The sequence below is a fragment of the Vanessa atalanta genome, chromosome Z (assembly GCF_905147765.1).
Source record: "Vanessa atalanta chromosome Z, ilVanAtal1.2, whole genome shotgun sequence".
Lineage (NCBI taxonomy): Eukaryota > Metazoa > Arthropoda > Insecta > Lepidoptera > Nymphalidae > Vanessa > Vanessa atalanta.
In genome coordinates, this window is record NC_061902.1 from 9,889,484 (window position 1) to 9,906,771 (window position 17,288).

Below are 17,288 nucleotides of genomic sequence, written 5' to 3' on the forward strand. Positions count from 1 at the left end.
AGTTCGGTCTTGGTGCATCAGAAGGAAGATAGACTAGTACTCGACAATCTTTCGCACGCAGAGTCTCCGCAATCCGGCTGTGATGTGGGTGTGTGATGAAAGAGAAAATTTGCGGAACAGAAGCTAGACCGAAAGACAGACAGGAGTAAGTCCGGTAAATATCCATGGAAAATCAAATGAAAGTGTTTTGTTTTTACATATTTGTTTAGTTCCCATAGATAGAATATCGGGTGCATCGATCCATCGCTTTTCTTCCAGAGATTTTTTTTTCGAAATGAATCTCGGAATTTTGCTCCGACTTCTTCCGTGAATTACTTGAGTCATGGCAGGTGAAGTTTTTGTTGCATACTGGTCCATTATAGTTCTTGTAAGACAAACAAGGGACGGTTTTCTGAATGGGTATTCCCATGATTGTCATCACGATTAATTTGTTTGCCTCCAAAGCCTGCCATTTGGCTTTGAACTGTAAGTACAAGGCGACATTGAATGGTTATGTGAGATGGTCATTTTTTATCTCTGTTACGAAATGTAAAGTTTTTTCGTTTGCCTGTTGTTGTCAGTCTTGCTTTTGTATTTTTGTTTTTTTTTTTATGATTTGTTATCTGAACTTTGATAATAATTGACCCTGGTGGAATTATAACTTCGAGATTTTGAGGGTTCATTGAGCTTCCTATTTAGATTGCATTTATCTTTTGGTTTGAATGCTTGTGATTGTAATTATGACAACCAGTATTGTGGGCCTCCGAGGGACAGAAGCTCTATTTTGTCAAAAAGAGATTCATCGCTGGATGGAATCTTATAAAGAGCAAATTGTTCACTTATTAGGTATTTCTGATATGAGTCGAGAACGTCTAATCTCTACATATTCCGCTCACTTGCCACAAACGATTTATAGCGTGCGTTCCGAACTTTTGTAGGAGGCGATGGTGTAACTCTTTAAGTTGTTTTAACCTCAACTCTTCGACGGGTTTCATGCATTTTTTCTCGTCAAACTCTGTATTGTAATTTCCTAGTTCGATAGTTTTTGTTGGCACCGAAGGGTTGGTTAAAAACGAACTATCATTTTTAACTTGGCCTGAGTTCACGTGACTACTGAATTTGTTGCTATCAGTTCCACATTATTGATGCATTATTACATTTATGAGAAATCCTGGTCATATAAGGCGTCGATTCTCGAATCGACCGTTATTTTTTTATTTACGTTATGTTTTTTTTCTGTAAAAACACCATCCTATATCGGCACATGCGAGTCACTTAGTTAATTTTTTTTATATATACATTTATAAAATTTTTCAATGTATGTACATGAATTGTTTATTGTAACTAAATCACTTTAGAAATAACTTTGCGAATTTCGACAATTTGGCGAAAGTACACATAGCTATGAAGGAAAACAGCGTCGGTTCCCGCGCTATTGCTGGTTAACTAATGCCACCTAGTGACATTCAGGTGAACTAAGTTGTCTAAGGTATAAATCGACTACAGATTAAATTAAGTATACAATTGGTTCTTCACAATATAATGCTGTGTGTTTTCCGGAAGGCACAACAATAAACTGTGATTACATTTTAGAAAATATAATAGTAATTAATTTATATTTCGAACCAATTATCATTTATGTTTACTGGAATCGAATGTTTATTTTAGTAATAGATTTATTACTGAACTTCATTTTTCACTATCTGTGCAAAAATAATGTATTTGGCGGGCTTTTACAAAAAAAACCACACGTATGGCAATAAAAATGGCGTTTACTATTAGTGTTACTTCATGTGGTAAAGTATTGATAAAATAATAAAATCTTCTCACGTTGTTTTAATGATTGAAGATTTCGGTAATTGTGACTTTTTTAATCGTTATTAAAATAAATAATTAATGTAACTGAGTGAATTTAAAGTAATGAGATTTTCTTACATGAAGCCTTGATATAAAACTGTGTGTGTTAATTTAATAAGAATAAGGTCAGTGGTATTTATTTAATATATAAGTAGGTACGCGTGCTATATAGTTGTAGTATTTTCTGAAATTCAAAATAACATTTAATTCAATCATTCATTCAAAACGTTGATTCTCCAAATTCGAAGCGTTAAATTGCATAGATTTAATTATTCTTTAACTATGACAAATCTTTTTTGAAAAATTATTCTATTGAAGGGCACTTTTTTTAATAAGCCAATTTTCAAAATCATAAGTGTACCAAGGATTTTCGAGCTGATTACAATTCTGTCATATAATTGAAAAATATAAGCCGCCGGTCACAAAATTCGATTTTTAGAAAATACCACTTTTATTTTTTGTAAATTTTAGTTTGAATTCCACGAACAAAAATAAAAATATAGAAAAAACCGTATTAGAAATGGTAGTATATAAAAAAATATTCTACAAATCCTTAGTAGTAACTACAGATTATGTATAAATTATACTGTAACTGTTAAAAGGTTTTAATTCGTACCGGCTGAATTTGCGCGTCAGCAGTTTATCAAGTAACATTATAGTAAGTCTTTTTTCACGAATATGTCACGCCTTTTTATATAGCATATTGTATTGGTTAACCACCCTCTGAAGCTTAAAAAGATAAATTAAACATCTATCAAACATCCGTTGCTTAAGATGCAGCCTTCGAGAACTTGAAAGAGAAACGATAATTTATTAATAAAACATGGTATTTCATCAAACATAACAAATTGTATTTTTTTGTTAATTATTTCTTAAAATTTGTATATTTAACAAGTATAAAACATATTTTTTTAAATATTGTAGTGTACAAGAATTTGTTATGCCATCTGTCGTCAGGTGCAGGAACTGAGCATGTATTTATCTTCCCTTAATTACATAGGAGAGGGTTAAACCTGAAATTAATTATAATTATTATAATTAACAAAATTGAGACTTTTTTAAATGCCTTTTACTGATTTTCATATTTATTGATTATGTAAAAGATTAAAATAGTCATTAATGCTAAAAAATCAAATTGTATTTAGATAAATTAAAAAAGTCAACCTATAAAAACAAAGCTTAAATTTTATGCTTCTGCTTATCTGTTTATCCACGATTAGCTACGAAACAGATTTTAATAAATTGTTTTGTTTTAGGATGCATATCAAATTCCCGTTCATCCTATTTAAAGTTTTATCAATTTAAAGTGTCGTATAGATCTATTAGAAGGCGAACACGTTGAATTATTCTCGGCGTGTATTAGTATGAATTAATGTCGCTCGGGCTTACAAGATATCTTAGGATACGTAAGACGACTAAGAAAAGTATGAATCAGATAATATGGGTTCAGTTTATTTTATTAAAAAACATTATTTTTAATGTGTAAATTAAATTAATAAATCAAGATTATTGAAAATCCACGAGATGGGAAAATCTTACTTATCTCTGTTAATTTATTTACGTATTAGTTAGATGACCAACAATATTATCGGAAATATTATATTAAATATATATAATAAATATATATATATATATATATTGGATGTTAGGTAAAATGTAGTCCTTTTATGAAATGTTTCATGGTTCATGTGTGTAACTATCGATTTTGGTGGTAACAATTACTAGATGGTAGGCCTTTGGGCAGGCTCGTCTGGATAGGTATCACCAACTCATCTGATATCCTTTCACCAAACAGGTATACTTTGTATTGTTGTATTCTAGTTTAACGGGTGATTGAGCCAGTGTAACAACAGGCACAAGCGACATAACATCTTAGTTCCGAAGGTTGTAGGCGCATTACTGATGTAAGGTATCTTTAATAATTTTTAAATGTCTATAAGCGGTGGTAATCACTCACCACCAAGTGGCTCGTAGTCCGTTCTGATTTTCCATATCACAAGTGCTTTAGCTACTTACATTGGAATCAGAGTAATGTATGTGATGTTGCCCAATATATATAATTTTACATTTCACTTTAAAATTGCTGATTTCACATTATATATATATACCTTAGTACTTCTGAAATGGTGGGTAATGAGAAAACTAAGTCATAAACACACATTTATTAAGTAGAAAAAACTTCAAACATTTATCCAAAGTATAAAGTAGTAGAAAGTATTATAAAAGTCACCTTGGCAAACATAATATCCAGGGAAGATATTTAAAATTAAACAAATAGAACATGTATCTAACTCACAAACACATAACTAACATATTATTAAAGATTTTTTAAAAACAATTGTAAAAATTTAAAGGATATAGTAGAGTAGTATTTGAATTTAAATAACTTAAATAAATATATTAATATTACAAATGCGAAAGTAACTCTGTTTGTCTGTCGGTTGCTCTTTCACGATCAAATCACTTAACAGAATTTGATAGCATTTGGTATGAGGTAGGCTTTAACTCTAAGGAAGGACATAGACTACTTTTTATGACTAATACCTGACGATCGACCATTAGAACGCGAGGGAAGCCGCAGTCGACCACTAGTAACACCTAAACAGTAAACATCGAGAGTATACAGAATACACATAGACATCAATTTAGAAGATTTAAGCGTCACTTCTATAACTTTTCCAAGACGTTTGAACCTTACTTCCGTTCACAAAAATATTCTAGAATCCCAGATTAATACGAGTCGTTTCTTAGTTACATCTTCATCCCATCTCGACTGTAAATGACTCAGTCAAAATTTGAGTAACACACAACTGAGCACGTCGAACAAAGCTGACGCGGCACAGAGGTAACTATAAATTGGATTAATTATATTGAAAGATTAGCCTACCGAACAAACTACAAGCCGACTGTAAACATGAATACTGGGACATCGAAACGACGTTAAAGTTCGAAGAATGGCAAGACAGAATAAAGAACAGGTTAAAATGTACCTTATATTGAGGTTGAAGAAGACATTCCAATAAGTCACAAAAGATGAGAAGGAAGAAAGGAAGTTTTAAGGGGTTTGGGAGGTTTTAAGGTTTTAAGAGGTAAAACGTACGAAAAGGAAGTATGAAAACTGGCTCTCATTTCACTCTGTCACAAGACTCTAAGGAGTCTTTTCTCAGACAGGTTTTTCCGGGAGGGTGGTACTACCCCAGGCGGGCCGAGCGAACCCTACCACCTTAAATATGTATTTATCCTAAAATAATGGCAATGCAAAGAAATCAACTTATAAATTTTATGCATTTTTGAATCATATAAGTAATTAACCATTTATTACTAATTAATTGTATATAAATAGTTTATAAACTACCTTATACATAGTTGATTAACTATATGAACACTATCTTGATCTGCAATAGTGTTTTTTCCTAATTCAAGCTAAACTATACATGTAGCTTACTCATGTTAGATTACTATGATTAAATGCGTGTTCTTTATTCTATCCTACTATTTAGCAACTTTACAATTGAATGGCGAAATAAAAAAAAAATAATGATGACAAAAAATAATTTTACTAACAATATTCCAATCGATGTTTATGTGCGTGTTTACCGTGAGCTCTACCCTGTGGGGCGATATATGCGCAAGCGCCGATACTAAAAAGTTTTTTCTTTTTTCAAAAATAATATAAAATGTTTTATCGCCGTTAGGTACCAAAAACATTATATCAAAATTACTATAAATACCTAGTTATAAATATTTATAAAAATTATAACAGGAATTATAACCTGACTTTAATATACCCTAACGTTAGTTATTTTTATTTTTTCTGTAGACCAGACTACTTTTTAAAAATTATTTAAACCTAAAATTTATTAATATATAAATTAATTATTATATAATATTAATACTAGTCAAGTTTTATATTACTCATTTTATGTAAACACATAATGATGTTATCAATTTGGAACTGCAAAGTTGACTTATTGATTTTAATCGAATTCAATATTTAAAACAATATTAATAAACAAGTAAATAATGTTAAATAATATAAATAAATATATATACACATTTGTATAATTGGTTAGTATAACACCGTCCACATGTCACATTCAATAAAATATTACCATTGATATTTTGAAATTTGATTATGTTTTACGTACAATTATACCCTTAATTAGTTCACCAAATAACCCTAATATAGTATTATTTTCGTATATTTTAATACTCCGTAAATTAGGTATAGGACCCTGTCCCTAAATTCAATTTTATTATAATTGAATCCTATAATAATTTTTTTCCATAAAAAGTAATTTTTTTGAGTACCTACTTATTTATACTATAATTTTATTTAGTAGATTTATAGTATAATACAAATCAATTTCTTAATAATTAATCTTAATTATTAAGAATTTAAGGACTTCAAAAAATTTAACATTTCAAAAAATGCGTATAATTATTATAAAATGGTTACGCTTGAACAAAGAACAAACTAGGCTGATATGTTGGTCAAATTGATTGCCCTAGCTTGCTGTCTGATTTTTCTCTGTATGTTCCTTCCTTTAGACTGCGAAACAAACAACTACAATGTATCTAAATCAATCATAAACGAAGCTGGAAATTCTTTTATAATTAAGAGCAAATTAAAATTACAAATCTTGTGACACAAAGTTTCTAAACTAAATAATTCATATATTCCATAAAACGAAACATATTTTGTATATATAGTTCTTATTCTAACCAATTAAGTTATTTAACCTAACCTTATTTAGAAAAATAACACAGAACATACGAGAAAATTAGTAAGCTATAACTAAAATTTTAAAAAATCTCGTACTTAATGACCAAATAAAAATTCACATATTAGAATAAAAATTATTATATACACATAATGTTAATTTTAATTAATGAGTAGATGAAAGTGTATTCAAAATTTTATCGATTCGAAAACCTCAATAAAGAAAAATATTTGCGTTAATATTTTATAAAGAAGTATAAAAATGTATTTTTATGAGAGATGCTATTATTATCCTATCAAGTCTATTCTATGAATCTGTTTACGAAGATATCTTTTCTCTTATTCGAACTATTATTTTATTTTCTGAGCTTTTCCATTGACCTAAAAATACTTTGTCATAAAAACATACGATAAAACAATTTTATAGTACTAAGTTAATCACATTATTTTAATTAAACACGAATAAAGTAAAATAAAAAAATAGAAAAAAGAATATACAACTAAAAAAGGCTATGAAATAAAATTTCTAAACAATTCATACATTCCATAAAAAAATCATATTAAAAAATATAATGTCCCTGAAAAAACATAATAAAATGTAATCATTCTAATTCTACCTATTTTACTTAATCTTATCTTATTTTGGGAAAATAAAGCATTTCTGTTACTAATCATAACATAAAATAAGTAAATTTCGAATATAATTACAAACTAAAGTTATATAATATCATTAATTCACAGATTATAATTAAAAGTATATATAAAGTATGTATATAATTAATAAATAATTAACTCATACGTTAATAATACCCATATATATATTGATTTTAAGCAAGTATAATTAAAAAAAAAACAAACATTTTAGGACGTCATTGATAAAAAAATATCGGTATCAACGCACTATCAAATAAAAAAAAATGATGTAAGATCTAAATATGGTTTAAAATATTAAGTGTCTTTTATTAATAATTTAGAACAAAGACATATTTTACTTAACCAAATTGTACATTTTATTTCAATGATGTAAAACAACCTTTACTTTTTTTTTACTTTTTAATATCCTGTTAATATTAAAATTACATTGTAATACTAAAACATCTGAATTTTTAAAAAGATTTGTCTAAATGGTAACTATTCCCACAATTTTCCTCGGTATTTGGTAATTACTTCGAAATAAACATACATACATCTTTAAAATAATGACCGAAACATCTATGTAACGATCATATGTGAGACAGTAATTTTGAGTTTATATCGATAAAAATATTGTTGATTGATTTTTATACCAAATAAACGTACAATTTTCTTAACCTAAATACGGTATAACGAATAAATAATAATTTTTGCTTAAAACCGAATGTTTAATCTGGTTGATCAAAGTCGTCTTCTTCTGTAGGCTCCTTCGAATCAGCATCTTTAAGTGACTTAATATAGTCTTCATATTCCCTCACAGACTCGACTAGCTGGAAAAATAAATACACAAATATTAGCTTTTAATATATTATTCATTCGATTTAATAGAAATTATATTTTTAAAAGCGTACCCTTGTCATAACACTATCTTTGCATGTTTGGAGAGTGAGTTCCAAGTTTTCCGGCGTCTCTTTGCCGGTTTCTGGAGTGACCATTATGGATTTCACCTGTAAAGTACACATGTTTGAACTTAACTTTACACAAATTTGAGTAATGTATTAAATAATTAATTTAAATAAATGTAACATACTATGGCGTCTATGGCGATGAACAACTTCTTGAGTTTATTTAGGCACTCGTTTATTTCATCCTGCTCCGGCGGCTGAGTGTCCTCTGGGAACACTGCAATAATTAAATATACCATTGAACTTATGGAATCGTATTTCACTATTATTTAATAACACCGTAGGTCATAGATACCTACATTGTTCCTCGCTATGATCCTTATCCATTATGTAATTTTTACTGGAGTTCCCTGCAACAATCATATGTTTGTATTGTATTGTAATCGTAGATTTGATTTATTTACAATTATTTATAAGAACGCGATTCAATCGAGATGCAACTCATGATATCTGGGTTCAATTGCACATTGAGTCAAAACCCAAATTAATCACAATAACACTTCATGGTTATTGTGTTTAATTCGGGTTTACAGTTTATTTCGAAATAAGTGACGAGGGAAAATAATGTTAGAAATCACCAGAGACCTACAGAAAATCTGATCATATTCATCGGCCTGCACATGAGAGCTTTGTCAATTAATATATGTCTTCTTATTTCAGTCATTCTTTGCAAAATATGCACCCAAAACTCCCTAATTTCATCCCTTTTTTCTATTAGTAAAAATCCTATCGAAATTCTTTGAGTAGTTTAGAAGTAGTAAGCGGAGATACAGACAGATACAGAAGGCAACGTTGTTTATTACTAATTAAAGATTTTTGTATAACAATATAATATTCGCTATGCATCAAAAAATTCGCCATATTAATATTTTTATTAATTACATAAAAAAATATTTACATTGAGGACTTCAATAAGTATGTTGGATCAGAGTTAGAAAGCCTCAATATAAATTAGATTATTTTAGATTGGTAGCAACATTAAAGCAGTATTCATAACAATTCCAATTAGTTTATGTGAAATTAACACGTGAAACTAACAATTTATACCGCTATTTAAGCATATTGTGCGCACGTGAGATTTGCCATAAGTAAAGTTTACACGGAGAAACAGTGCAGAAAACCAAAATTTATTGATAATATGTATTATAAATATTTAATAAAGTGTACATACTCATAGTATACGTTCATACTGCCAACGATGTTTTAAGTTTGACAGCTTGACTTGTTATAATTATTGCCTTTGATAACGCAAAATTCTTTTACATTTATGAACGGCTTTTAGAATTACAGTCGACTAGACAACAGCCAATGGACACCCTCTTGTTATTATTAATTAGCATCCATAAGTTACACATAAGGAATTTTAAGGACGACGACATATATGTGTATCTTAAGCGAAAATAAAATGCGCGCGCAAGCTGCAAAATGTGCATAGCGCACGCCACTGCAAGGATTTCCGATTGCACCCGCTCTTGCTTACCTCCGTTAGTTGGAAGAGGTAGGATGGCTACCGATAGTAATTCAATATATCTGTTACGACTATTGACTAAGATTTTTTTTAATCAACGGAAAATTGTCTCCAGGTCCATATACGCACAGCTTTAGGTCACAAGTGGAATAAATTAACTTCACAAGCTTTGTCAAAAAATTCTAGAATTAAACATTCAATAATTAAACTAAAATAATATATGAAAATTACAACACAAACATAAAATCTTAAAAGCAGAACAAAATTATTTTCCAAAATATTATATTAATGATTTTTATTTACAAATAATTAGAAACATTATACATAAGATACTTACTCTGTATCTACACTTAACACTTCACCTCACACTAAGTTAATATCCAAGTCAATTTAAATATAAATCACTCGATGCAATTACTTCAAAAGTCGGTACACAAAATATGTCCTCACAACATGAATGCAGAAAATGCAATGCCTAGATTTTTACCGGGTCCAGCGAGCTAGACCCAGATCAGCTATCTGCGCATGTTTATTCTAGAATCAATACACAATAAAGTTGGATATTGGTGTGGGAATAGGGAGAAGTAGGGATGTAGGTGTGTCTACCCGCACCCTCTTTAGTGACATTTATATGTGTTAATAGCATTATGTATAATTTTTTGAGCTCATGAGAACGATTCGAAAATGAAACGAATATTCAAACGAAACATAAGACCTAATTATTGCATCGATTTTCTAAAGATGAGATTGTCTAATTATTTACCTAATACAAAATCATAAATCTGCCGAACGTCAAATAAGTGAGGCTCACCATGATAGATATCGAACATTATTTCATATCCTATTATAAATGTTTTAAAAATTGTATAATAATTCAAAGTCTAACACAAACACAACCTAAATATAAAAAGATCTTTAAATTACTATAAAATAACATAACTTGGTTCCATTTCATATTTCCTATTTTTATACAATTTGAAGAAACACCGGTCGTATTAAATAGCAAGTTAACCCGGAAAACGAATACATTAAATCATGAGAGGTGAAAAATCTATCTAAACGTCAAATTGACGATAGAGCTATTTGTTAAGAGGTAATCTTATCTAAACTTAAAAACAATGCCATTTAATCAAAGTATCCACTTTTTTCAAATAAATTTGTGCATATATAGCCTCGTGGTTTTCTCAATCAAAGACCTACTGTTATGCGATAACTTTCATTGTCTGAAAGTATCCTTAAAATTTAGATTGTTTAGTTGTTTAGTAATTAAGTATTTTTTTGTTAAATAGCTATAAAATATACTTGGAAATCAATTAACCAAAAGTTTATGGTTTGTATTGCAACTTCCCTTCCATATGCATCGTTCACATTTTTAACGACTCTGATTTAACTGATTTGGATTTCAAAATTCAAAAAACAAAGTTTTTTTTGTTTTGTTTGATCTGCCCTTGGAAGGACAATTGTTAATTTCCTTAAGGCAAAGCCACCGAATGGGAAAAGATACTTAGGTCCAAAAATATTCATCTAGACATAGCTCTAGATTTTTTTGTATATAAAGCTATATGTATAGAAAGCTATATATATATATAAGTCTATTTATGTTTCCGTTTAACATTTAGCCACCTAAAAGCATTGCATGATTTTTAAAAAGTGTATATTAGACATCATTTAAATGCCAATTCTCTATCATAAAAATCATTTTAAAAAACGCCATTGCACTAATAACTTTGGTAGACTGTGTAAAACACGTTTCAAAAAATATATGAACAAATCGATCATTATTTATAGATCGTTCAATAATCAAAATTGAATCATCAACAAGATCAACTACTTGAAATTCATCAAACACTAAAGATAAGTAATTAGTCTAATTCATGACATAATACCCAACGAAAAAGCTGTCATTTTGCATACTTGAAAATAAAGGATCACCTTAGTTCAAAGTCGGAGTGTTCTTATTAGCATCAATAATTATAAGTCCTAGAATTGCAGGTGCCAAATACCTCGCTAGACTTGCGCATGTCCGACCTATAACTAAATGAAATCGATGAAAACCGACGCTGCCCACCTGGATAAAATATCGAAGGTCATGATAGCGGTGACGGTGATGTATCTAGCTAGGCTAGGATTATTTATCGTATACATAAAGTTTAAGACACACTTAGTTCTTAACTGGATGTATGTCAGTAACGCAATGTATTAAAGATTATTTTTTTGGTTATCTACTAAAGAAATATCTATAAATATAATAAAATGTTTTGATGCATTTTTATGAAGTTTTGCTTTACTGTAATAATAGTGGTTTTTATAAAAATATTTTTAAGCTAATAATCGCTAATGTCAAAACTAGATTATAGGTAAATGAAAATAATTATTCATTTTTAATCTTAACAACAGTAGTAATAGTAATACATAAATAATAAAAAATCGTGATTTTTCGTACCCAGAAAGTCAATGTTTTTACTTGCAATTTTTCATTATAAACTATCAACTGGATTCGCACATATAAAATTAAGTCATAGGTTAGCAATTTGCGTTTTACCCGCTCCTAAGAGTAGATTGTTTTCTTTACTTACGTTAAATAGTAAACGACTTCCATAGCAGGAGATGTAGAGGAAATTTCATAGCAAATTGATTATTATATAAGTAATTCTAGTAAGCTGTTCTATAATTAACTGAATCAATGGTTTTGCGATGTGGCTTTTAATCTTACCCATTTGTGAATATAATGACAAGTTAGTTATGATAGTTTCCGACCTAAGCTTCGGTTTGGGCTTCGGCATCCTTCGGCCAAAAAATGTTCGATCTAATATTCTTCAAAGTTTCTAATAATCAACGAAATAAAAATCGTTGCGCGAGAGCGCACTGGTAGAGGTCACACTTAGGGTCATATTGAGTCGCGCACGTCAAGCGCCATCGCCAGTAGTCCATCAAAATAAAACGTTTGTTTTTTAAAGTTCGTTCGCGCTAAGTTACGTTGCCTAATATTTTATTTAAAAGTTCTTGAGAAGGCTTAATACAAATAACCTGTAACGAACATCCCTTAATGTGATCGAATGAAGTTAAATGATTGTAACTGGCAAGAACTGATTAATATTTATAATTACTTTGTAATAATTATTTTAATTTGTATTTTGCTCAATTTTATAGAAGATGAATTTTGAATTTTTTGCTTTATAACAGCAATATTTAGTTTTGTTATGTTCCGGATTGAGGGATTAATGAGCCAGTTTTACTAGGGGCACAAGGGATGTAACATCTTAGCCTCCTAGGTTGGTAGGGCATGGGCTATGTAAGGATTGAGTGACTTGTAAGGAAAGTCGGTTAACAAAAAGAGGCAGAAAACTTAAAGTATTTAAATTTCGCCTATTTATATATAGAAGTAAATAAACATGATGGGAACGTTAATTTCCACACTGATGAGATTAAAACCTTTATTATACCCAAAAACATATACACTAATTTATAAATAAAAAAAAAATAACATATTTATATTATTTCTTTTAGTCATCATATGACATAATTTTTTTTACATTTTTTATTTTATATTTTTTTAAATAAAATCATCTATTAAAATAAATATTATATAAATATATTTGAATAACAATACAATAAAGGTATCTTTAATTATGATTAACTATGGTCACCAAGTAACTAGGATGACTAGATAGTACACATCGAATACAGACATATATATAATAATTCTTGATTAACAGTCACGTTCTGAAAAGCACTTCGTTTAAGGATTAAAAACAGAAACATAGATTCACTTAGTAAAATATTAAAACAGCATCTCATGTCGCTATAGAACGTTTGAATTGAGCTAAAAGATGCGCTTTTAATTTTATCTTAATACACATATACTTTATTATTCAATCAATTAGTGTTTTTGCATTTAGATAATAATCTAGAATTTAGGTAAATACTCTTCAGAATCTGACCATTAATTTGATTTAATATTTAGTCTAACATTGATTTGAATGAATACATTTAGATTTAAATTCAAACTACACTACACTACACGGGTACCTAGAATACTAACACCGATAAACATTAGTAATTCAGATGGTTAGTAAATTGCACAAGGTTTCAATTGAAAGATGATTGTCACTAATTTAAATTTGCCAGAAAGAAATACAATACATTGGCACATATTTTGTGTCCGACCAAAACGGTTTTGGCTTGAGCTAAAATTGACAGAGGTTATGGCCTAAGTAAAAGGTTTGTATTAAAAACGAAAATAAACAAACTGTCACCATATTACGATAGAATACGATTTAGATAAAATTGTAATATATTTTTATAAGAAATTTTATTTTTCATGTTCTAATTAGCTATATAGTTTTGTAAAGACATTTTTAAAAAAATTCAATGTTATTTATACAATATAAATATTATATATAAATATATAAATATTGTAGATTTTTTTTTCACAAAAATATTTTTTTTTCAGTTGAGTCCTTGATTTTTTTAACTTCCTGAGTAGATAAATAAGTAGATGGTTATTAGAGCGAAGATGTTCCTCGAAAACTTTCCGATCTTTACGAGTTATTCTTGAACACAAAAATTACATCTTCATACCTCTTAGTAACTGTAAAATAAAATGATATAAAAATTCATATGTATTTGTTCATTTGGACGCGTAAAGTTAGATGTGTACACATTATACTATACCTTAAACAAATTTTTGTTATAGTCCTGTTCATCGTCTTTTTGTGTGTCTTGCGGTGTATCTTGCGGTGTATCTTGCGGTGTATCTTGCGGTGTATCTTGCTGTGTATCTTGCAGTGTATCTTGTGGTGTATCAGGCGGTGTATCTTGCGGTGTATCTGGCGGTGTATCTTGCGGTGTGGCTTGATAAGTGTCTTGCAATGTTGCTCGTGGTGTATAAAGCATCCTGTCAAGCGATGTGCCTAGCGGTGTATCTTGCGCTGTGTCCTGCTCTGTCTCTGGTTCAGACTCGGTTGGAGCCGTAGGTGTTCGCTTACTTAGCTGTAAAACATTGCTAATATTATAAGCTATCTATGTATCTTAATATTTACGCGACATAGATCATAATATATGCCATACTATATCGTCCAATTCTTTGAATAATTTGCGAATATTTTCAGTTGCAACTTTTGGGTCCAAGCCATCTCTTATTTCAAACGGAATGGGGCAATCTGAAGTAGGTCCTGAAATATTAATAATACTTTTTACTTATTATTTTATTATATATATGCCGTAAAATATTCAATTACTTCAATATTAAAAATAGAGTAATAACTATGGTTTTTACTTGGAGCCTCGTATTCTGGATCTCGTACCCAATAGCCATAGGGGCGTAAGAAATAAGATTTCCCCGACGTCAGAAACGGCTTTGGTACCTATAACACCATAAATATATAAACAATATAATATTTACTTCGAACGTATTTTATTTACTAAATACAACTTTATAATAAATTGAATTTGTTACCTTTGCGACTCCACTTATATATTTGTATCGATGAAAATGGGTAGCCAGATAATATTGCCTATTTCGCAAAATATCAGCTTGAGTTTTTATCGGCTTAATCTTAAACAAAATACATAATAAATTATCTCATAATCAATTAATACAAAATGAGTAATACCAAACATACTATTTCTTCCAGAGTTTTGAATATACAGAGAATTCTATGTAAATCTGCTGGATCGTCAATGCCCATTTCAGAGAAAGGTGTCTCAGATGATGACGATGACGCTGACGATGACGCAAAATTTGGGTCTGAAATTGTAATTACATATTTAGTCTACTTATATTTTAGTTAAAAATTATTTATATATAAGTACGTGTATATACCGTTCGGATTTTCAGGCTCCATCTTCAACGCCTTATTTGATAGCTTACCCTGAAAGTAGTCCATAACTATCAACATGTTTATTCTTGATTAGGATAACGTACCTAATTAATTTGTGTGTTAAAATACAAAAGTATACAATAGGGCCCTGAGGTATATTTTGTTTAACGTTTTATATATTTAGTATGTTTGCTACGGCATGTCACATTGTAGTAGTATTGATGGTAAATAAGGAACAAAATAATTCAAATGTTACATAGAAGTTTAATTTTGCAATGCAATATTTTTTTGTTTTTCCATTCTTTGCTTAGATATAAAGACTATCTGGTTTGTTGCTACTTCTGTAAAATTATGTTCTGTATATTTGAAGCATTACCATATAACCGGACTTGTTTTACAGGGGATGGTTTTTCAGCATGAATGAACCTTGTTCTTATGGATATCTGATGGCATCAATTTCATTGCGGGTTTGAACAAACTCACCAAATTGTTATTTACGTGTAAGAGTACCTATTGGTTCGAAATTATGGTTCTTCTTAGCGTGGTATGTGTTCCACAATGTGCATCGATTTCATCTCTATCATTACCGATGAAGTGCATTTGAAGTAATTTCTGATCACTGTGTTAGGATAGGAGAGAACCGGATTTTTGATATATTGGTCCTTTGATTTTTGACTATTGACATAAATTCAGCAAACACAATTTCCGCAACAAATGACAATGCACCAATTTCAAAGCAAAAGTTATATTTCTTGATGTTCGATAGAAAATCCTTCGAATCCGCGGAAGATCCAGTAGGTAGAGTTCACAACGGCTGGTGTTGCTTCAATAATTCCGCCAGCATTAAAACGATGGTAACATGATTTTAAGAAAGTAGCTGGTCCAGAGTAAATACACAAAGGAAAGGACAGAATCAAGTAGTCTTAAGATAATAAAAGGCCTTTATTAAAATACAAGCTGGAATGATTGAAGAATGTGAAGAAAACAATTATTTCCAAGTGTATGTACATATATTAGCTTAAAAACTTCTTTTTCTTAAATGAAAATTTTAATAATTTTGTTATATAGGTTGTAAAACATTGCTGTTCTGCTTAACCTGAATAACAAATTATAAAGGCTTATTCAATTTTTATTATATCATTATGTAAATAAATCTTTTGTACGTATGTAACTGAAACCCCTCCTAAACAGTAGCTGATTTTGATGAATTTTTTGGGGGTATTTAAGTCCTTAGATGGTTAAAATTGGACTTGTTAGGTGGTGCTGCGATTAGGAAGTAAATAAAAGTCTTTGTTCTCCCGGACGAGGCTAGCTGGTATATTTAGACATCTATATATTTATTTTATTTAAATAACTTAGTCCATATTCTTATTATACTCACGATAGTTAAAATCTGACTGCCACCAAACGTGAAAATAGATAACTGTTATTTATTAAGCGCAGGTATATTAATTTTCACTTTTACAATTTTTAGTAGGGTTTCGTGTGTGCGTCACCGTACTGTAAAACGAGCAATGCCTAGATTTTCCCGGGCATCAAGCTAGATCCAGGCCGTCTCTCTGCGCATGTCTAACTTTCAATCAATAGACGAATGATCAAAACTACTATAAAGTTCTAGAATTGTCCATTGTTTGAAATATGCATATTAAAATACATTTTCCTCAAATTTTTAGCAATGATTAATAATAATAGATTGTGGTCCAATTTCGATCATAGACACAAATTAACTAACCAGTAGTATAAGTACTGTCTGGCTTCTTAAAATACTCATATACATAAATTTTTATAACAATCTGGTACTATTAATATTAGTTTGTGTGTTTGTCTAGGCAGACGTCATT

The 17,288-nt window shown here is 29.7% G+C and overlaps 2 protein-coding genes across 2 annotated transcripts; both read right to left on the reverse strand.

The window, feature by feature from the left end:
• Positions 1 to 7,668: 7,668 nt before the first annotated feature.
• LOC125076278 lies at positions 7,669 to 10,076 on the reverse strand. Its single transcript, XM_047688382.1, has 5 exons — positions 9,963 to 10,076; positions 8,457 to 8,507; positions 8,283 to 8,374; positions 8,104 to 8,199; positions 7,669 to 8,022 (listed from the first exon to the last, which is right to left on the reverse strand). Exons 2-5 carry the CDS (start codon positions 8,482 to 8,484, stop codon positions 7,921 to 7,923), a joined length of 318 nt encoding a protein of 105 aa, XP_047544338.1. The 5' UTR covers positions 8,485 to 8,507; positions 9,963 to 10,076; the 3' UTR covers positions 7,669 to 7,920.
• Positions 10,077 to 14,077: 4,001 nt separating this feature from the next.
• On the reverse strand, positions 14,078 to 16,942 carry LOC125076258. The gene is made up of 8 exons (XM_047688350.1): positions 16,829 to 16,942; positions 15,450 to 15,498; positions 15,250 to 15,374; positions 15,084 to 15,182; positions 14,904 to 14,991; positions 14,696 to 14,799; positions 14,300 to 14,617; positions 14,078 to 14,216 (listed from the first exon to the last, which is right to left on the reverse strand). Exons 2-8 carry the CDS (start codon positions 15,469 to 15,471, stop codon positions 14,193 to 14,195), a joined length of 780 nt encoding a protein of 259 aa, XP_047544306.1. The 5' UTR covers positions 15,472 to 15,498; positions 16,829 to 16,942; the 3' UTR covers positions 14,078 to 14,192.
• Positions 16,943 to 17,288: the final 346 nt, after the last annotated feature.

Excerpts from the sequence above, each read along its gene's own strand:
- LOC125076258 (XM_047688350.1), bottom strand. The coding sequence starts at position 15,471 with ATGGAGCCTGAAAATCCGAACG. Across the intron at positions 14,800-14,903 it reads TCCAGAATACGAGGCTCCAA|GACCTACTTCAGATTGCCCC; the intron begins GTAAAAACCATA and ends TTAATATTTCAG. Across the intron at positions 14,217-14,299 it reads ATAACAAAAATTTGTTTAAG|TTACTAAGAGGTATGAAGAT; the intron begins GTATAGTATAAT and ends TTTATTTTACAG.
- LOC125076278 (XM_047688382.1), bottom strand. The coding sequence starts at position 8,484 with ATGGATAAGGATCATAGCGAGGAACAAT. Across the intron at positions 8,200-8,282 it reads TCATCGCCATAGACGCCATA|GTGAAATCCATAATGGTCAC; the intron begins GTATGTTACATT and ends TGTACTTTACAG. Across the intron at positions 8,023-8,103 it reads AAGATAGTGTTATGACAAGG|CTAGTCGAGTCTGTGAGGGA; the intron begins GTACGCTTTTAA and ends TTATTTTTCCAG.